Source organism: Mastomys coucha, unplaced genomic scaffold, assembly GCF_008632895.1.
Source record: "Mastomys coucha isolate ucsf_1 unplaced genomic scaffold, UCSF_Mcou_1 pScaffold9, whole genome shotgun sequence".
Classification (NCBI taxonomy): Eukaryota; Metazoa; Chordata; class Mammalia; order Rodentia; family Muridae; genus Mastomys; species Mastomys coucha.
Window position 1 is genome coordinate 13,949,986 of NW_022196915.1, and position 21,712 is coordinate 13,971,697.

Consider the following 21,712-nt stretch of genomic DNA (forward strand, 5'->3'; position numbering starts at 1 on the left):
TCCAGTGCTCTTAACTACTGAGTCATCTCTCTAGCCTCTAGAAACTGCATCTTTTAAACATATCTGATCACATTGCAGTTCAAGATGTGCATGATTTACCTTAAGGAATACTATATATAGCAGTCTAAGGTCTATAACTTTTCATAAAGCTGGACAGTAGAATGCAGTGTTGTATGTATACACACACACATATATACAGACATACTCCAGTGGGGTCTACGAGTCATCAATGTTGGGTGGGTTCAGCCTCATCTTTTTTTTTTTTTTTTTTTTCCGAGACAGGGTTTCTCTCTATAGCCCTGGCTGTCCTGGAACTCACTCTGTAGACCAGGCTGGCCTCGAATTCAGAAATCCGCCTGCCTCTGCCTCCCATGTGCTGGGATTAAAGGCGTGCGCCACCACCGCCCGGCTAGCCTCATCTTTCTTTATATGATTTATCATAAAGTGATCCCTGTCATATGAACTAAAGTTACTGTTCAAGACAAGTCTTAAACTCTCTGCACAAAGATAAATGACTGGTCTAAACTTCCCACCTAATTAACTGGAGTTTTTTTTTTTGTTTTGTTTTGTTTACTGTTTTCACCAATCTATTTCCCCATCTGATTTATCTAGGCTCCTACTGCTAATAGAGATGGAAAACTCAAACCTGTTCAGGCCCAGTCCAGCTAACAGCCACTCTGTAGCAAGCCTTTACCCAATCACTGAAAGCCATACCTCTTTTCTATTATTGCCTTCATTCGCATAAGAAGCTATCACCCAGATTTTGAGTGGATATTTTGTATGCCACAAAGCAGCACTATTAGCTAAGGAAGTAATACACATACCTTTCTTTACTAACTGAAGGAGTTTTCAGAGGTTCTTCTACCTTAAAGATAGATAGTACAAGCAAAAACAGAGTCAGTCACATTTTCACAGTCCCCAAATCCTTGTAAAACATTCTTTGTGTGTGTGCATGCATATGTACAGTGTGTACACAGAAGTCAGAGGACAACTCAAGAGTAGCTGTTTCTGTCCTAGTGACTCAGGTCATCAGGCTCTGTGGCAGGCACTTTCACCAACTTCTCAGACATACTCAAATAAAATAATACGAGCATATCTATATAAGAGATGCTGTATGACAAAGTAGAGTCCCAGGGCCAGGCCAGGAACTCTTATTCTTTCTATATTATATAAATAAAAGTTTTATTTTAATAAAATAATAGTATTCTCATTAACTCATAAAACTTCATGTAGTTACTTTAAGGAAGGCACTCAAAAACTCTTGACCAGCCCAAAACTACACTGGAGTGATCCATTAGGATAACCGTTCTGGAGCTTTGCTTAGGTTTTGTTGTGGTGTTTTCCTTTGTAGGCCAGGTTGGCTTCAAACTCCCTGGTTGCCTCCCGACTGCTGGCACTGAAGCTAGCTGCTCTGTTTTAGGCTTTCATACTTTGACACCTCAGTTTTATATTTGTCTACCCCCTCCCCACCCCCCAAAAAAGCTTTAATCTTCTTTGAGGATTCATATATCCTTCTGCCTACATTTAATCCTTTTATCACCTATTTCTTGATCTCCTTTCTCAATTTTATAGAAATTTTTACATATTTGCATATTGTAAGCTAGGATGTATCTCATACAAGTGAGAATCACATCTTTTGGGGGTTTTTTTTGTTTTTTTTTTCCCCTTTCTGAGTTTGGGTCACCTCAACATACTTTCCAAGATCCACCAATTTCCCTACAAATTTGATGATTTTATTTTTGTTGTTTGGGTTTTTTTTTCTTGTTTGTTTGAGACAGGGTTGATTTCCTCTTTCTTTACATCTAAGTAGTAGTCCATTTTATATATGTATGATATTTTCATATGTACTTGAGTAAAGAAAACACCTGCATAAAGTTGGTTGTTTTTTTGTTTTTTTGTTTTTGTTTTTTGGGTTTTTTTTTGCTTTTGGGGCTACCGAGTCTCTGATGCAGCTACCTAAAGCACTGACTGTACAGCATATACAGTTCATACAACAAGCACGGCTGTCTTACTCTGACCTAATTTTCTATAACCTACTTTAGATGAACGATGCCCTTCTGAAATCATGGATTTCGGTAACTTTGAATTCAGAAACATTGAACTAAAAGAATCTTACCTTTTTGATAAGATGCAACCTGCTGTCTGACTCAGTTTCTCGATGAGATGAAGCAGGAACTTCTGGTGAAGTGCCTCTATTTTGGGAGAGATTCTCAGGATTGTTTCTCTCCACTAAGTGGAGCAGCTCCATCTGCCTTCTTACCTTTTTTTCTTCTTTCTCCTTCTGGAGATGTGTAGGGTATTTTGCTGATGCAGGAACGTACCTTTTGAGAGGCTTATTTATATTCCAAGCAGGCTTCTTAGGACATTTCTTGATGAGTTTTGTTTGTTTCTCTGTTCTTTTATTCTGATTACACTGGCCATTATACCAGCTATTTTCTTTGTCTAAATTAGTGCCTTTGTCCATACTTAGTTCTTGCTTCTCTTTTCTAATGCCAATCTGTCCACTGAATTCTGCAGAAATCTCTGGAGAAGAAAAGTTTCTAATACCCTTCTCTGTTACTGGTCCACAGTGTGGTAGCACATCATTGAAAATTCCTAAATTTACGTCATCTAAATAAAAATTACAAATGATTGATTTTAAAAGCATATGGTAAAATACATAATTTCTAATCACTTTTCTCAGTTATTTAATGACTCTCAATTGCATTTATTTCTTTGGGGTGGCGAGGCATGCCATATCATGCACAACAGAGTTAAAGGACAACTTGTGAAGGTTGGTTCCTTCTGCCATATGGGAATCAAGGATGGAACTCAGGTCCATGGCCTTGGTGGCAATCACTTTTACCTGATGAGCTATCCTACCCCTAAGAATTTAATCCTCAATGAAGCTATACCCATTAAAGAACTGCTAATTATCCCCTTCAAAAGAAGCTCTAAACCACTATTCTACTTTGATGTTCTAGAAGTGACTACTCCAAGTAGCCCATATTAACAGCAATATCAGGAAGATTCTTGAGGGACCCTTCCCAGCAACATAAAAACAAGGAACACCTGCTGGAGAAGGGGGATGACCAACAGTCTTGCAGAGAGCCCTACTGTGGAGCTGTGCAGAGAGCCCTACTGTGGAGCTGTGCAGAGAGCCCTACTGTGGAGCTGTGCAGAGAGCCCTACTGTGGAGCTGTGCAGAGAGCCCTACTGTGGAGCTGTGCAGAGAGCCCTACTGTGGAGCTGTGCAGAGAGCCCTACTGTGGAGCTGTGCAGAGAGCCCTACTGTGGAGCTGTGCAGAGAGCCCTACTGTGGAGTTGTGCAGAGTTCTAGGTTGCAGTTTCAGGGTGGACAGCAGTTTTGGGGGTGGGCTCTTTGGTAATGTTTTTGAGTTATCCCTAATCCTCTACAGTAACTCCTGACCCATAATCCTGTTAGTAATCCCAATAAAAATCATTATTAGTTCACCAATAGAACATCAATGCAATTGTAACTAGTCTCTTGAGCTTCTTTTTGTGTGTGAGATACTGCATCTCTCCAGGAAAAATCTGGGTACTATGTTAGGTGGATATTCTGAGTTTGAACTCCAGAGTGGCTTGGACAATGTGATCTCTTGACTTAATATTAAAAGTTAGTATAGAATCATCAGGAGCCACAAATAAATACTTAACAGGAAGGCCAACTGGTAACTAATTTTAAATAGGAAAAGATAAAATGACTTCACAGAACTGAGAAAATGAAACAAAAAGGGGTTCAATAAGATGCCTCTGGGAACTTGCCTCAAAAATCTCTAAACCCAGGGGCCAAATTGGCTCAGCAGTTAAGAGCAGTACTGCCCCTGAAGTCTGGCTCCCAGCACCTATCTACCTATAACTCTAGCTCCAGGAAATTCGACACCCTCTTCTGGTCTCTACACCCTGTACTCATTTACACAGCCCACACCCCTATACATATAAACAGAATTAAAAATAAATACTTTTAAAAATGATTCAAGGGTATCCAGTATGATCACTGCCTTTGTTAAAATTTAAAACCAGCATATGAAGGCATGAGCACTATCAGTCACTGGGGTAATCCAGAACAGAATCTAAGTGTTGCAAGAGAGTAAAACTCTGAATTACTCATCTGAGGACTGTGCCAACACAACACACACACAAAACTGGAATGAGATTAGCATGGCCCCTGTGCAAGGATAACATGGAACTTGGTTAAGTTTTCTGTTTTTTTTTTTTAAAGAACATTTCCATAGGAAATAAATTTGGATAGCTGAAAAGGTTCTAAGACTGACACTAACTACACAGGTATGAGCATGTTAAAGAACCCAAAACAGCTGGTATGGTGGTATTCACCTTTAATTGCAGAACTTGGAAGGCAGAGGCAGGGAAATTTCCGAGGGTCCCAGGCCAGTCTGGTCTATATAGTGAGCTCCTATGCACCAAATAGTGTCCCTTAAATGGGTAAGATTTGGTCTAGAATTTGGTAGAGTGCTTGCCTAGCATTCACAAGGCCATAATTCCCTGAACTACAAAAGAGAAAGATGGGAGAGAACTTAAACTTTATGTCTATGTGAGTTAGATCTCATCCTAAATGTTTTATTTTGTTAAAACCCTCAAATTTCTGAGCTAGAGACAAAGTAGCTCAGTTTGGTAAAGCACTTGCCTGGCATGCACTACATCTTGGGTTCAGTTCCCTAGTACCACATAAAAGGGGCATGGTGCTTCATGCCGTTAATCCCAGAGTTGAGCAGGTAGAGACAGGAAGGTTAGTTCTAAGTCACCCTTGGCTACAAGAGACCTTTTCACAAAGGCAGAATAGAAACCTATCAGATGTCTTCATGTTAGGTGTGAACCAGAACTTAGAACACTTTCCATGAGTACCTGTCTGCACGCCCGTGTCCTTCTTGGGAGAGACTGCTGAAGTCGTTTCATCACCAACTTCCTCAGCATCATCGCAGGAACTGGAGATGGGAGCGGATGGCTTATACTCCACTTGTGCTGTGTCGAATAGCAATGAGAAACAGACCTGAAAATGACATCTAAAGAGTACTAATACACTCCATGTGAGGGCTAGGGATAGAGTGGAGTGACAGTGTGCCTACCGCACAAGGCGCTGGGTTCGAGCCCTTGCACTGAAAGATGAAAGTAAGCTAAAGACTTTATGACTTAATCACCATAAACTGTAGTAAACTTTTTTGAAAGGTGAAACTTATTATAGCCTAAATTTATTACGAAAAGTTACCTGTATTCTTAGCACTTGCTGAATTTAAAAATCTAAGAATGCATATTAAAGGATGTTACCTATTTCAGGATGACTGAAAATTTCTCCAGAAAAGATACTGCAAAGTGTAATGTTTCAGGACAGCTTTCTAAATTATTAAGAATGGCTTAGGGGAAAAGACTCAGTTCCTTTAAAAAAAATATTTAATGTGTGTTTTTAAGGAATTAAAATAGATAAGTATTTAAAATCATCTTCAAAATCAAAACTCTAAGTAAAATTCTGATTAGTCCCTTACCACCAAGATTTTGAATCAGCCTGGATGTGTCATGCCCCTTCTGGGTCAGTTCTCGGATCCTCTGCTCTTGTTTGAGCCTCTGTGCCAACTCCTGAGCTCGCTGCATTGTGTGGAAGAGCTCATTTGTCTTTAGAGTCACTATTTCCTATCAAGAGCGACAAACACAGGGAAACAATTACCAAGTGCATTCAATGGTGTGACTGCTCCATTCTGTACAAGCACTCATGATCTCCCTCCATATCAGACGCTGGATACCAGCTGGATTACAGCCAACAGGGCAAAGTTCTGGCCTTTTAGAGATTACAATTCTAACATGCTTTTTTTGTTCTTGCTATTAGCCAGCACTGTGTATACCAGGCTGTCCTTGAACTCCCAACTGCTGGGATTACAGGCAAACACTACCACCATGCCTAGCTGTCTCAGCCTACTCAATGAAACTAAAGTGCAGGCCATATGTCCCCTATCCACGTCCCATTTCTGAAAGGTTGCAAGTGAAGACTGGCAAGGAAGTACAGACCTCATGTTCTTAAAGCCGACAACTGAATTATCACTGGCTGATCTGCTGTTAGGTCAACTCAGACACAGCTCCTGGGCCACCCTACTTACCCTGTCTGAATCGGTAATAGAGGGTTTTGCTAGACAGTGAGACATCAACTCTTTGAAAAGGCTATTACTGAGCCCAAAGAGGCCTCGAACACAGCGAGGAATTTCATCAGCAATCCCAGCCAGTCACTGCTCTTTATAATATCTAGAATCATTATTACTTTAGATTTATTTAGGGGTGTGGGGAAGTGGTAATGGTATCACAGTGTATATATGGAGGTCAGATGTCAACTTGCAGGGTCCTCTCCTGGCACATGAGTTCCAGGTACTGGTAGCCAAGAGTCCTTACCTGTTGAGCCATGCTTGCAGGCCTAATACCTAGAATTAGTAGGTTATATGTGTCCAGATCACAGTGAAGTTTAATGCTTACTCACCCTGACTACCTCTCCTTAACAGGCCAGTCATGCAGCATCTGAGATCTGGACCATGTGAGTAGTAGTACAATCTTGCCAAGCATCCCTTTCCTTACTCAGCTGTAATGTCTACATGTAGCATCACAATTCAAAATACAGACCCTCGGCCTCTTCATTACTTCCATGCTATGAGTACCTACTTCTTTCTGTTTCTGCTTAAGAATGTCCTCTTCATATTGCCTCTGCATCTCCTCCCGTTCCCTTGCCAAGCGCAGCTCCAGTTCCTGCTCTTCCTTCTTTCTTTGTTCTTCCTCCAGCCGCTTCTTCCTGCGGTTCTCCTCTACCTGAGCCACGATTGCTTTCTAGTCATAAATGATTACCAGTTACTGTCACAAATAAAAATGCATGCAGCACTGGTTTTGATGATGTGATTACAGTTTATCAGTGTTGGGAGAGAATTGTGCTGGCTTAGCCTCTGTATGACAAAGAGAGTCAACTAAAAGAATGAGCTCGGCACTCGGCATGCTGCCTGACAGATGGGAGAAGCTCTCATCTTTTCACTGAGCTCAAGATTACTCACACAGAATGTTTAGGATGATTTACTGAGCACAGGCTGCATGCTGAGTGCCTGTCTGTGCTGGGCACAGTGTTGCATGCTGAATGCTTATCGAATATTTGCTGAATGTGGCTCCAGCTACTTAGAAGACTTAGGTAAGAAAACATTTGAGCTACATCTGAGCAACATGGTGAAAACTCATTCATTCATTCATTCATTCATTCATTCATTCATTCTGTCTCTGTCTGTCACTCTCTCAGAGAAAGAGAACCATCAAAAAGTCACTAAGTCCCTCTACTGTCAGCCTGAAATAAGTTATATTACTACTAGATTGCATAGTCAGAAGTCTACTTTGATTTTTTTAATGTTTTCTTTCAAGAGACTTTAAAAAACTCTGGGGGGGGGGTGGCTGCTGAGATGGCACAGAGGGTAAGAGCACTGACTGGTCTTCTGAAGGTCCTGAGTTCAAGTCCCAGCAACCACATGGTGGCTCACAACCACCCGTAATGAGATCTGACGCCCTCTTCTGGTGTGTCTCAAGACAGCTACATAAATAAATCTTTGGGCCTGAGCGAGTGGGGTCTACTGGAGCAAGTGGGGTTGACTGAAGTGAGCAGAGGTCCTAAATTCAATTCCCAACAACCACATGAAGGCTCACAACTATCTGTACAGCTACAGTGTGTATTCATATACATAAAATAAGCAAATCTTAAAAAAACCTCTGAGGAAGTAGCCAGTATTTAATGATAGTACAGTCACATATACCATATACTCATTAAAGGCTCCACCTGAAGGCAGACAGCATGTTAATAATACTGTCTTCTGATCCTCAGCCCAAGCTTAATTCTAAGATGATCCAGCTGTGTCAAGAGACTGGATTTACAGCATGCTATAACTGGATCCAGGTTGAAAATATATATCAGGATTTCTAGCTGTTTGTGGTGGTGGTATATGCTTGTAATCCCAGGATTTGGGAGGTAGAGACAGGAAAATCAAGAATCGAAGGTCAGCCTTGAACTTGGTAAGTTCAAGATCAGCCTACACGACATTAAAGCTTGTCTCAGGAAAAAAAAAATTAAATTTTCATTTACCTAGGTGTATGCTGGCCATGATCATGAGTTACTAAGACAGAGAGCAGTGTTTTACAATGTGAAACACACTACAGAAACAACACCAAATGTTTTACAACATAATACCTGATGTTCTAATTGTTTTTGTCGGCGTCGTTCCCGCTCCTCAATCTGTGCTGGATCCAAGAGTGCAGTCATAGAACGGAGAAAGCTGTGAAGAAACAAACATTACTTACTCAAAACTCTAGAAAGGTTGACCAGTTTTTGCTTAGGCTACATCTGCTAAGCATTTCTATTTCAAAGACTGCCAAACTGAAACTAACTGGACTCAGTGACAGTTCTATTCAAACTCACGTTCTTAAAGGAATCAACACAGAAAAATCAACTTACTTTGTTTTCTGACCATGTGACACAGCCATATCCAGAACAGGTCTGGCTCTTTGTTTTTTCTCTGAAGGCTCCACCTGGACGCTAGGTGGAGATGTGTAAACATCATTGACATCAGCCAGTTCCTGAGTGTCAGGAGACACACAGAGGGACTCCAGGTGTTGGTGTGTTAGCTGAGAGGACAGCCGAGACTGAGAACCAGGATGACTCTTTAATGAATCAAAATGCATTGCCCATCTGTCATGTTCCTCACCCTGACAGTGACAAATAGGAAATGCTTAGAACTTTTAACTATTCCCATACAAAATTATAAACAACAAATGCAGTCTGGAAGTCACCACTGATGAGCTGGAGGCGAAGTAAGTGGCCTGGCTGCTCTTTGAGGAAGAGACCAGGCCCAGTTCCCAGCACCCACCCACATGGCAGCCAGCCATCACCTGTTACCCTGGTTTTAAGGGACCTTCACCCTCTTATGGTCTTCATAGGCACTGAATGCATGTGGTGCAGACATACATGCAGGCAAAACACCCAGGCAAAAAGAGGGGATAAAAATCTCAATATTTTAAAAGAAATCCAGTATTATATGCATCATAAAAACTAACAAAATTGTTTATTTTTTGATTCCTTATATAATTAGAGAACTGCCTAGAAAATGGTTTTAAAATGCATTTCTAAAGTTTTAAAAAGCTATAGAAAACCACACTTAAGTGCATTCAGAGAAAACAGTTTCCTAAAGACAAATGTATAATTTGCCAAATAATTTCAGAATCTAAGTTCATCTGAGTAAAGACTTGGAATTTTAGGTCCCGAGTTACCTTTGAATACATCATTCTTTCCTCTGCTTTTCTTTGCTGGTCATCTTCAACTTGTTTATTCAATTCTTCAATCCATTTTCTCTGCTGCTCCTGTTTAATGGCACTACAAGAGGACTCCAGCATTCCTGCTTCCTGAAAAAGTCAGTAACCGAGTGAAGTGAGTCCCCCCCAGTATAAACTACCAAGTTACTCTCACAGTTCTAACCAGGAAGGTGGCTCTCCCTAGGAGAAGCACCTAGGTCAAACAAAGACTGACCACACTACTCAGGAGATGAGCTCTGACCCTCAGAATTGTGTCTTAAACACACACTCGTAGACGGGTGGAAGGCTCCTCAGTACCCAGAAAGGAAATATTTTCTTTATTTTTCATTTAAAGTCTATAAAAATATAATTTGTGGAAAGACTATTCTGGTGACTACATAGATCTTCCAAGAATAAAAGCAGCAAAACAAGTCAGATCACACCCAACTTCACAGGTAGTCACTCCCCAATACTGTTCACAATAGCTGGGAAATGCCTTTAAAGGACAGAGAATGAAATGTTGTCCATATACACAATGAAGTACTATTCGACTGTAAAGAAAACTGGAAGTCATGAAATGTGCGCGTAAATGGATGAACTAGAAAATATTATATGTGAGGTAACCCAGACAGCAGAAAGACAAATGCCAAATGTTCTCTCTCACTGCAGTCCCTCCCTCCAAATCTTTAGATGTAAATATATAACCTAGAGCAGAGGTTCTCCTACAGGGGTCACATGTCAAAAACTGTGCATATCAGATATTTATATTATGATTCACAGCACTAGCAAAATTACAGTTATGAAGTAGCAACAGAATAATTTTGAGGTGGGGGGTCACAACAACATGAGGAACTACATTAAAGTGTTGCAGTACCTTAGGAAGGTTGAGAACTGCTGACCTGCAGAAACCAGGAAAGTGAACAGGACTGTGGGGTGGGGTCAGAGATACTGAGAGGAATGACAGGTAATACAAGAAAATGGGAAAAGGGACTTCAGCTGGGGAGGAAGGGGGAAACAGAACAAATGGAGGGAGAAGGGGAATTATTATTTAATAAATATTATAAGTATATTTATCTAAAATTACACTTTAGTGTATGTGTATACACTAACTATACATATATAGTTTGAAGTTACAACACTTGGGGTCATAGTACCCTCACTAAGAACCTTAGATTATCTAACAAAGCCCCTAATACCAACGTGAGAAACCTTTCAAGTTGCTAGTCAAGAGAGCCCAAGAGACTCCTAAAACAATATAGGGTTGGTTGTGTCCCAGAAGTTGAAGGTAAGCCTGTACTGCTGAAGATGCCATACCCTTGGAGGATCTGAGCTGGGACTGACCTGAAAGCATCCTCCTTGAAGACTAGCTTTCATAATTCAGGAAGGCAATATATGAGCTGCTAAGGGAGGAAGCAACCAATAATCCTACCCAGTTTTGATGCCACAACAATGACCAGCATAGCAATATATTCCTAGAGGTATAATAGTGGCATGATCTTGGCAGTAAGCAACAGCTGTCTAATTGGACTCCAGGTCCACTAAACAGGAGTCTTGCCAGCTTGCTACTGTAAACCGAGTCAACTACATATGGCCAACAAGATCATGGATCTTAGAGATTCTACAACTACCACTTTGTTAAATCAATGTAGTTCCAAATTGTATTCTAAATACTTATAAGTATGGGTAAATTCCTTGCACCCATAGATAAGTATGGTTCTCACCTCTCATCAGTGAGGCAACAGAGAGCCATTACAGAAAGATACAACTTATCAACCATCCAACCTACATCATCTAGAACACAACACTTAGATCTACAATACAATACAGCTAAGGCTCAGGGAACATCAGAGAGGGCGGGAGTGGAGAGATTTTAAGAACCAGAGGAGTGAGAAAAGGACTGCTCTATGTGTGTCTTTAGCTATGACAGAGAAGCTACACCCATGAAATCTCAACATAGCTGCCTAAAGAAAACATGAACAATTCCAACAACCGTTGACATCCCTACAAAGATGGGGACAGCTCTAGGCCCCCACACAGATGAAGACCTACAAGCCAAAGTGGGGAAAAGTGGTCTTCCACAGGGATGAGCCCCTGGTTATTCAATACCAGTGGTCAGTCCTAGAAACAAGCACATGCAGGAAACACTAAATTGACTCAGAAGGTTGTATTGTATGCGTGTTTATATGTATGTATACCAACAACGGTTAAAGAAGAAAAAGCTGTGAACTTGGTAGGGGAGCAGCAGAGGAGAGGGGAATGATGTAATCATTTTAATTAAGTCTTTTAAAATTACTTTGTTTAAAATTATATAAACCCTCTCTGAAACCATATTACTCATACAAGTTTAGCATACAGCTCAAAGTCTTAGTTTTTCACATGTTTGCTTACCATGCTTGGAGTTGTCTCAGAATCTCAATTTTTATTTATATAAATAAAGTCCTTCATCCAGATAGGTAAGTTAAGAGCAAACTTATTTATCAAGTCCTCACTTGTTTCCTGCGTGCGTAGGTGTGGGATGTAGAGAGCAGAGATTATCCAGAAATGTCATTTCTTCTGCAGGAGCCATCCACCTTGCTTTGTATAGTGTTTTCTCATTGGGACCTGAGGCAGGCTGGATGAGCAGCAAGCCCCAGGATCTGCTCACGCCCACTTCCCCAGCACTGACCACAAGCCTGCACCACCATTCAGTCCTAGATGATACTCTTAAAACAGTAATCTTAATCTGACCTTTTTGTTGTTTTTGAGACAGGGTTTCTCTGTGTAGCCTTGGCTGCTCTAGAACTCAGAGATTCACCTGTCTCTGCCTCCCGAATGCTGGAATTAGTTATGTACTACCACAGCTCAGCTTAATCTAGCCTTTTTGATTAAGCTTATTTCTATGGGTATTACTCTGTGAATATTAACAGTAGCTTGCATTCCTTGACTAAACCCAACTCTCCAGATTAATCTTTATTTTTCTAATATTTCTAGTCAAGTCTTAATATCAAAAATGTTTTGTGGAGCTGGAGAGATGGCTCAGCAGTTAGGAGCACTGACTGCTCTTCCGAAGGTCCTGAGTTCAAATCCCAGCAACCACATGGTGGCTCACAACAATCTGTAATGGGATCTGATGCCCTCTTCTGGGGTGTCTAAAGACAGCTACAGTGTACTTATTTATAATAATAAATAAATCTTTGGGCCTGAGCAAGTGGGGTTGACTGGAGCAAACAGAGGTCCTAAAAAAGTCAATTCCCAACAACCAAATGAAGGCTCACAACTATCTGTACAGCTACAGTGTGTACTCACATACATAAAATAAATAAATAAATCTCTAAGAAGAATGTTTTGTTAGTCTTGGTTACCAGGCTCACTACCCTGACATCACACTGAAAGCCTTCCTCCTGTAAATGCACCTGGGCTGGAACTTCCTTTGCTGGAGTTACCTTCTTTCCCTGCTTTATCTTTGGTTTGAGATGAGGTCTCACTACATCATAACCCAGGCTAGCCTCAAACTTAGGATCCCCAGCCTCAGCTAACTGAGTGTAGACAATTTAATGTTGGATTCAATTTCTTTAGGAATACAGTACCACTTGGTCACTTTTTTGTTTGCTGTTGTTTATTTTTATCTTTTACTTTATGTGCACTGCTGTTGTGCCTAGATTTGCATGTCTGGGTGAAGGTATCAGATCTTGGAGTCACAGACAGTGGTGAGCTGCCGTATGGATGCTGGGAACAGAACCTGGCTCCTCTGGAAGAGCAGTCAGTGCTCTTAATCAACAAGCCATTTTTTCCAGCTTCCAATTTTTATTATTTTTAATTATGATGTGTACATGTAGCTATGTGTATTGGTGCAGGTGCCCACAGAGTCTAAAACAGAATGCCAGATGCCCTGGAGGTGGATTACAGGCAGTTGTGAACTATATGGATGCTGAGAACTGAACTTAGTCCTGTGTAAGAGCAGCATGGACATAACCACTGGGCTCTCTCCAGTACCACTTGTTTCTAAATGTCTTCTTTTTTTTATTTATTTATTTTTATTTTTTGGTGTTTTTAGAGATTGGGTTTCTCTGTATAGCCTTGGCTGTCCTGGAACTCACTCTGTAGAACAGGATGGCCTCGAACTCAGAAATCCACCTGCCTGTGCCTCCCAAGCGCTGGGATTAAAGGCGTGCACCACCACTGCCTGGCAAAATGTTTTAAATCAGCTTTTTGTTTTGTTTTTGTTTTTTGAGACAGGGTTTCTCTGTGTAGCCCTGGCTGTCTTGGAACTCACTCTGTAAACCAGGGTGGTCTCAAACTCAGAAATCTGCCTGTCTCTGCCTCCCAAGTGCTGGGATTAAAGACATGCACCACCACTGCTCAGCTCTAAATGTCTTCTTACTTTAAAAAAAAACAAAAAAAATGTCCCAGGGCTATACAGAGAAACTCTGTCTGGGGGGGGGAGGGGACAAAGAAAGAAAAAACAAAACAAAAAAAAAACCATGTTCATAAACCCTACATCCTTTTTAATTCATGTTAATCCTTTAAGGAGCTCCCATGTTGTACTGAACAGTGTTATGTCACCTTGACACAAACCAGTCATCTGAAAGGAGGGAACTGCAATTGAAGAGATACATCCATAAGGTCCAGCTGTGTGGCATTTTCTTAATTAGTAACTGATGGGGAGGGTCTAGTCCAGAGTGAATGGTGCCTTCCCTGGGTTGGTGGTTCTGGGTTCTATAACAAAGCAGGCCGAGCAAGCCATAAGGAGCAAGCCAGTAAGCAGCACCCCTCCCTGGCCTCTGCATCAGCTCCTGCTCCAGGTCGCTGTCCTGTGTGAGTTCCAGTTCTGGCTTTCTTTTGGTGATGAACAACAATGAGGAAGTGTAAGCTGAATAAACCCTTTTGTCCTCAACTCACTGTTTTTGGTTGTGGTGTTTTGTTTCATGGCAGCAATGGAGACCCTAAATAAGTCATGTGTTAATGACTTTTAGTAACATGTGGCTTTAATTATTCCCAGTATACAAGTTGTCCCTGGGGCCCAGTAAGATGGCTCAGCTAGGACATCTGTCGTGGCATTATGACCTGAGTTTAGTCCTGGATGAACTGACTCTTCAATATTGTCTACTGACCTCCACACAGGCTATGGTATGTGTGCACCAACACATACTCACACTCATACACACATACGCAAAATAAATATAAAAAAATTTTTTTTTAAATGGTAAATGTTAGCAGGGCAGTGGTGGTGCATGCCTTTAATCCCAGTTGGAGGCAGAGTCAGGTGGATTTCTGAGTTCAAGGCCAGCATGGTCTACAGAGTGAGTTCCAGTTCAGCCAGGGCCACACCAAGAGAAACCCTGTCTTGGGGGAAAAAAAAAAAAAAGAACATACCCTCTTTATTTCAAAAATTTCTAGAGGTTCTAGTCATTACAGGAAAGCTAAGATTTCAATTAGGAAGATAATCTTAAAACTGATGTTTATTAATAGGAGGAGCACAGAAGGAATTTGAAAGTGTGCAATGTAAAGGAACAGGCTTCCATATATTACATAGCTCATTCTCTTTTTCCTCAAAAAAAAAAAAAAAAAAGGTATTTCTCCAAGGGCTGAAGATGTACCTCTTATCCAACATATGCAAAGAAGTAAAAGACAACAGCAGGCCTTTCGCCAGCAGCCTGTCACATTCAGTGTGGCGGCTGCTCTTCACCCTGAACACACAAGTAGCCCCTCACTCACCCTTTCCTTCTCCAGTCTGGAGTGTGTGTATTTGGAGTTTTCAGATGGTCACTACAGATAAAAGCCTGGCAGTAAGTATGAGCAAGTCTGGACACCCCCATATAAATGCTGGCCAGTTGAGGGGCCTGTTCATAATCCAGCATGTGAGCCCAGTCTGCAGACTCACTGAACTGGGAGCTCCAAGTCCAAGTGAGAACTCTGCCTCAACATATAAGGTGAAGAGTATTCTAGGGAGACACCAGAAGTCACTCTCAGGCCTCCACATGTACAGCTGCATACTTAAGAATATGCATATAAATGTACAAGAAAACCGCGCGTGCATCATACACACACACACACACACACACACACACACACACAAAGTTGAAAAGCTGAAAAAACAATTAATTGGCAATTATAAAGAAAAGACTCAGTCATTTCTTTGAAGCAAATAAGTCATTCAGAAATCAAGGACAAATGGATTTAAACATCCAAAGCACTAATACTTAGGACTCAACATCTAATGACTGACTAGCTCTAAGTAGTGGCCATCCATCCAGCCTGGAAGGCCATCACCTGACAAGGGACTTGTGACAGAGTGCCTGAAGAAACAGCATGGTAGGGAGACGGGGACAAAGGGAGGGAGGGAAGGAAAGACAAAGCATGTCTTCATCTAAAATTAAGCACCAATAAAGATATGAAGTCCCACAAACACCTCCTGTTTAAAGGATGCTGGCATGTAAGCATCTAGGGATGACCCCCATAAGCCTATGATAGGTGCCAAAGAGTCAGCGGTGGATTTCTGTAATAGGAAAGGATACACTGACTCGTGCCCCTCTTTTTGACCATCGGACTGTTCAAACACTGGGCTCCCAAAATGAATCCTCTGCTGGAGAAGGAGACTGAAACCCAGGGCCAGCCAGAGGGGGAACCTCTTCTAGAGAAACGCCTTGGTAGACAACTCTGCAGACTGACACAGTGGTAGGGGACAGCCTGGCTGGATGACTAGTGACATACACCTCACTGTAATCTGCACTTTTCTATCAAGACCCTCCAGATGGATCTGGGGACATGCTGGATCTCTCTGTCCCTCTTCCCACCACTGGGTGAGTCCTTTCTTCTGCTTTTCAGTATTAATGTGGCTCTTTTAATGAACAGCTGGCCAAACCTGCTTTGTTGGGCATAGGCTGTGACTATTAAGTCCACTAACAACAAAGCTGGACAGATGGCCCAGCAAGAGGCATCCTCGACCATACCTGAAGACCTGAGCTTAGTATCCAGGATCCACAGGGTGGATGGAGAGAACTGACACCCGGAAGTTCTCTAAAACCTCCATGCCCACATACACTTAACACATATCAATAAACGATAAATGTAGAAATAACACTCTTTTTCAGCAAGGCCACTTACAAACTACAGATAGAAATTTAGAATATTAGTTAGGACCATGATTAAATACTGTATCAAACCTAAGAAGAGTGCAGTTTTCCATTTTTAATCAATAAAATAAAATTTATAGTGCTGGGCATGATGACAGATGCCTGGAATCCTAGCACAAAGCAGCTGAGGCAGGAGGATTGCCACGAGTTTGAGGCCAGAGCTATATATCAAACTCCTGCCTCACAAACAAAACAAAACAAAACAAACTGCCAAAGTAAATTGTATAATTTGCATATTATTTCACATTTTAAAAATTGTAATAAAGGCCAGGCATGGTGACACACATTTTTTTTTTCTGAGACAGGATGTCTCTGTGTAGCCCTGGCTGTCCTGGAACTCACTCTGTAGACCAGGCTGGCCTCGAACTCAGAAATCTGCCTGCCTCTGCCTCCCAAGTGACACATATTTTTAACAGCAGCAGTTGGGAGGCAGAGGCAGATCTCTTAAGTTTGAGCCAAGACGGGTCTACAAAGTGAGTTCTAGGACAGCTAGAGCTACCTAGAGAGAACCTGACTTAGAAAAAAAAAAGAAAGTGTAATAAAGATGCCTTTTGCTAATGCACACAAAGACACAAGTAGAACGTCATCGACTGGACTTGACATATTTACCTTAGGCTGCTCAGGGACTTGGAGCTCCTCACACACCTTTTCAGACGGTTTCCAAGGATTACCCCACTTGTGAGAAGCTTCTTTTTCTTTCTTCTTTAAAGCAACCTGTTCATCTGTAAATAATGTGCTTTTTAAAAAAAAAGTTCAAAAACTGTAAAAGAAAAAGAATCATGTAAAAAATCGTGACCTCTTACAGAGTGTAAACGGAAACAGTTAATCACAGTTGTTTGTGAGGAAGGAGATGCCTGAGAAGTCAGATGGAACTCTGAAGGATGTGGAAGCACAGAAAACACTGAATCAGAGTCAAACTGAAGTGTGGTGCGGACAGATACAAGAATGTTTGTACTACAGCTATCAACGGCGGGCAACAGTTTCTCAGAGTGCTTGGCTTTGCTACCCACTCTGCGGCTTGACCTTCCTGCATTATTCCTGACAGACTTAGAAGGTACATGGCCAAACTTCAGAGTCAACTGCAAGCTCAACCACCTCCTGCCTCTGTAACAGACAAGCTGCTCTTTGGCCAGCTATACTTTGGCTTCTGTAAAGTGGAGTAAGAGCATAAGTCTTGCACAAAGTGGGGATGGCGGTCCCTTCTCACCAACTGCTGGGAGGGAGACAGGAGCTAAAGCTATGGGCTGCTGAGATGGCTCACTGGGTAAAGGTGCTTGGAAGAAGAACAAATTGTTCTCTGACTCCCCTCCAAATCTACATATAACTTTAATTTTTTAATAAAAGTTCCCAGTACCATAACATACACACACACCCCTGAGGTGAACTTTTTTTTTAATAAAGCCATACCTCAAGCCACAAGATTTCCATAATAAAAAATAAATAACTAGAAAAGGTTCAGGAGTATGTATTTGCAGGGCTCCAGAAGGACACCAGTGTGCACACTGCTTTTGGTGCATGCTGCATAGTACCAAAGACACAGGACACTGTGAAACTCCAACACTGCTTAGGAGCATGCAAAGAACGACACATGGCAAATGCTATCAAACAAGGTTACTATACTGAGAGATAACTACTCTACAAGCTAACAGAACTATAATGAAAGGTATAAAACTTACCTAGCTCTTTCTTCCACTGGGCTCTTCTTGCTTCCAACAAACTTCTATCTCGTTCCCTTTCCCCCAGAGTACTGAATATGTCAGCGGGTTTCCATTCATTCTCTCTGAGATAAAACATAAATATAAAAAGCCAGGAACCTTATCAGGTTTCTATGTGACAGGCTGTAAATATTAAGTAATAAGCTTTTAAGTAGCCAGGTCTTCAGAGTACATCACACACAATGGACAAGTACATACGTAGTCTAGAGAGACCCCAGAGACAGACGGGCGTCACCTACATGGCAGCTTTCGGCTCGCACTGCTGAAATGCCTCTTGAGCTCTCTGGTGGACATGCTCATGTTCACTTGTGACAGGGGAAATGGCCTCCGTATTTTGCAGTAATCCTGTGACATTCACATCCTTTGGCTGACTAGGAATATTGATTAAATGTAAACTATCTTGACCTGGAAATAAAATGCACGTTTTAAAATCACACTTATTGAAATACTTTATCATAACATACTCCTATGCAGTTGAAAGAAAAGCTTTAGCAGGCATGATGGCTCACACCTATAACCCTCAGGTAAACCTCAGGAGGCTGGGACAAGAGGATCACTCTGACTTTGAGGCCAGTCTGGACAACACACCAAATCCTAGGCCAGTCTTGGATGCAAAGTGAGACCTTGTCACAACAAAAAAAAATACATAAAAATAGGCGGCCACTGTGGAGGGAGGAGCAGATCTTTATGCTCAGAACTCAAGAAGCAGAAGCTGGCTGGTCTCTCTGATTCAGGCCAGCCTGCGCTACACAGGAAGACTATGTCTCAAACAACAATAACAACAACAACAAACTTGTAAACAACAACAACAAAAAAGCAACAGCAGCAGAAACAGCTGTGGGCATGATGGCACACACCCACAATCCTGGCACTCAGCAGGGAGAGGCAGGAAAATCGGGGTAAAGGGCAGTGTAGGCTGCATGAGGTTATCTCAAAAGCCAAAACCCAACAGGCTAGAGTGTAGCTCAGTCAGTAGAGCACTGGGCTTGCAGGAACAGAGGCCTGGGTTTGACCCCCAGTACCACAATAACTAGGATGTAGTGAAAACCAATAGTCTCAAAGGCATTTGGGAATAAGGATAGAAGAGTCGGGAGGAAGAGTTCAAGACCACACTGGAAACAATAGCAGTAACAACAAATTGGCATAATCTTTTTGTTTTGAGACAGGGTACTGAGGCCTTACTCTAAATAGATAAGTAGATCAAGAGAAAAGAAAAAAAAAATGGGACCCAGAGATTACACCTGATTCATGGTCATGGCCATATAATTTTTTACATCAAATAAAAACAAATCCAAGTGCCGGGCAGTGGGTGTGACTTTAATTCCAGCAGAGGACGGTGGATCTGAGTTTGAGGCCAGCCTGGTCTACAGAGTAAGTTTTAGGACAGCCAGGGCTTGCCTGCTCTGCCCACCCTGTACATTCCATCCTGGCACTGCATACACCAGTAGGGTACTGCACACCTGTATCAGTACTCAGGAGGTGGGGGCAGGACGACACAAGCTCAGTTTCCAGCTACGCACTGAGTTTGAAGCCAGTCTGGTTACATGAGGTCTGTTTGACAAAACAAAACAAAACAAAAACCTTCATTCACTCTTGCCAAAATAATTTACATTTATAGCATTTATATAATTTAAAATTATGTGTAATCTATAATTATGTAAATAACTATATTAGAATATAAATCACAGCATAAAGAGAGGGCAAACACAAGTGTTTAATAGAAACCCATGGCCTCATTTTCCTTATTTACCTGTGGATGTTTTCTGTGAACTGTGTGTCCCAGTTACCACAACTAAACCAAGGGTTTTATGGAAGGTTCATAGTCTATCTTCAACAGTGTTGTGATTCCTCCCAAATGTGTTATTTCTCTCAAAGAAGAGGGAGCATATAAAGTGCAAGTTACCTCAGGATTAAGTAAAATGTCTTAACTCCTGCTACTAACTCTCGGTGTACCTGCCAATGAGAGAAAATGCTGAGCAACGAGTCTGGCCTAGAGAAAGCCAACTTCCTTTGTTTTACAAAGGCCATAGACTGGACCAGGGATCCACTGTGAGCACGAAGAACTTCCCTGGTCTTCAGCTACTTGTGTGACCCTTCCATGGTCATGGCCAATTTGGCTTTCACTTCACTATTTCATTCATTGCAGTTTAGTATTCTGAGTACTTACATGGTCACAATTCCTTAGCTCAAAGCTGAAATTAGGTTTTTAAAATACAACCTTGATTGGTGAAGCAGAAAGTCTACAGTACTCTACTACTTCTATGGATACATCTGAACTACACTGCTGAAAGAATACTAGAGCCAACCTCGGCGTGGGTGGAGGGACAGGAAGGACAAACAGCAGCCAGAACAATGGGTTTCACTAACTCCAGTCTTTACAGAAAGGTTTTCTTAAGATTCATTCCCAATGTCAGACACTTTTCTTTTTTAACCCCTGCCTGTAATTCTGTTTTTGAGATGGGGTCCCACTGTCTAACCCAAGCTTGTCCTGGTTGGTGGTACTTCTGCCAGTTGGCTCAGTAGAGGGATTCCAGGGTTGAAACCCATATCTGACTTACATAAATAAATATCTTAACTGCTGAGCTATCTTTTCAGCCCCCAAACCAAATATTTTAAGAATATTTTCAGGCCTGGAATAGTGACACACACTTTTAATCCCAACACTCAGGAGGTAGAGGTAGGTGGATCTCTGTGAGATTGAGGGCAGCTTGGTCGATACACAGAGTTCCAGGACAGCCATGGCTACACAGAGAGATCCTGTTCCCCCACCCCCAAAATATCTATCTATCTACTATCTATCTATCTATCTATCTATCTATCTATCTATCTATCTATCTATCTATGCTAATTTTAAAATGACAAAACTATAAAGCAATTTTACCTATTTTATGCATAAGAAAAAGACTAATGTGAACAATAACTTAGATTACTGCATGTTAAATCAGATTTTAAGAGACACATTGGGGGAAAAAAAGCTAACAGTTTAAGATTCCTTACTTGCATCCTTCTCTGCACTCTCAGTGAGGGACTCAGATCCATTTCCCTGGTTCATACTCAACATCAAGATCTGCTGGAGCTGGTCTTGTGTAAGACACACCAAACTGCTGTTCATGTTTCCCGTTGTGGGGAGTTTTGTGCACGGCTTCTGTTTAGCCCCTGAACAAGTCTCTGTAGTATTTATAACCTTCCGGATGTTAGAGGTTGTAGGTGAAATCTCCTTTTGAACATGGACACTGTCTTTTTCTGAATACTGCTTATATAAATCCATACTGGGTGAAAATGTCAGTCTACTGTTTTCACGTTTTGCTTGTGGCGTGTCTGAAGTAGAGATCTTCTTTTGAGAAAGGTTTTCACTCCCAATGTAAGTATTTTGTGTTGACTTTAAAGTATGTCCAGTCTGTTTTGCTCTTAAAGGACATTTTGCAATCTTGATCTTATTTCCCATCTGTTAAAACACAAGTTTATTCTTTACAACAGTGGATAAAAAAAAATTGACATAATCATTTTGTCTGGAGATACGGTATTGCTATGTGGCCTAGGCTGGCTTACGGTATTGCTATGTGGCCTAGGCTGGCTTACGGT

The 21,712-nt window shown here is 41.5% G+C and overlaps 1 protein-coding gene across 6 annotated transcripts in view; it reads right to left on the minus strand.

Annotated features, from left to right (window-relative positions):
* Positions 1-21,712, minus strand: part of Ccdc66 (coiled-coil domain containing 66) — a 33,457-nt gene that overhangs the window by 3,297 nt on the left and 8,448 nt on the right. For 4 of the 6 annotated variants that reach the window (XM_031362622.1, XM_031362621.1, XM_031362623.1 and 1 more), the window contains 12 exons: positions 21,128-21,575; positions 18,370-18,535; positions 18,092-18,195; positions 17,025-17,137; positions 9,283-9,414; positions 8,471-8,721; positions 8,207-8,291; positions 6,655-6,816; positions 5,499-5,643; positions 4,864-4,980; positions 2,117-2,610; positions 825-865 (listed from right to left, as the gene is read on the minus strand). In XM_031362622.1, coding sequence (XP_031218482.1) covers positions 825-865; positions 2,117-2,610; positions 4,864-4,980; positions 5,499-5,643; positions 6,655-6,816; positions 8,207-8,291; positions 8,471-8,721; positions 9,283-9,414; positions 17,025-17,137; positions 18,092-18,195; positions 18,370-18,535; positions 21,128-21,575 — 2,258 coding nt within the window. The remainder of the gene's footprint in view (positions 1-824; positions 866-2,116; positions 2,611-4,863; positions 4,981-5,498; positions 5,644-6,654; positions 6,817-8,206; positions 8,292-8,470; positions 8,722-9,282; positions 9,415-17,024; positions 17,138-18,091; positions 18,196-18,369; positions 18,536-21,127; positions 21,576-21,712) is intronic. The other 2 variants (XM_031362626.1, XM_031362627.1) reach the window with 2 other exon arrangements.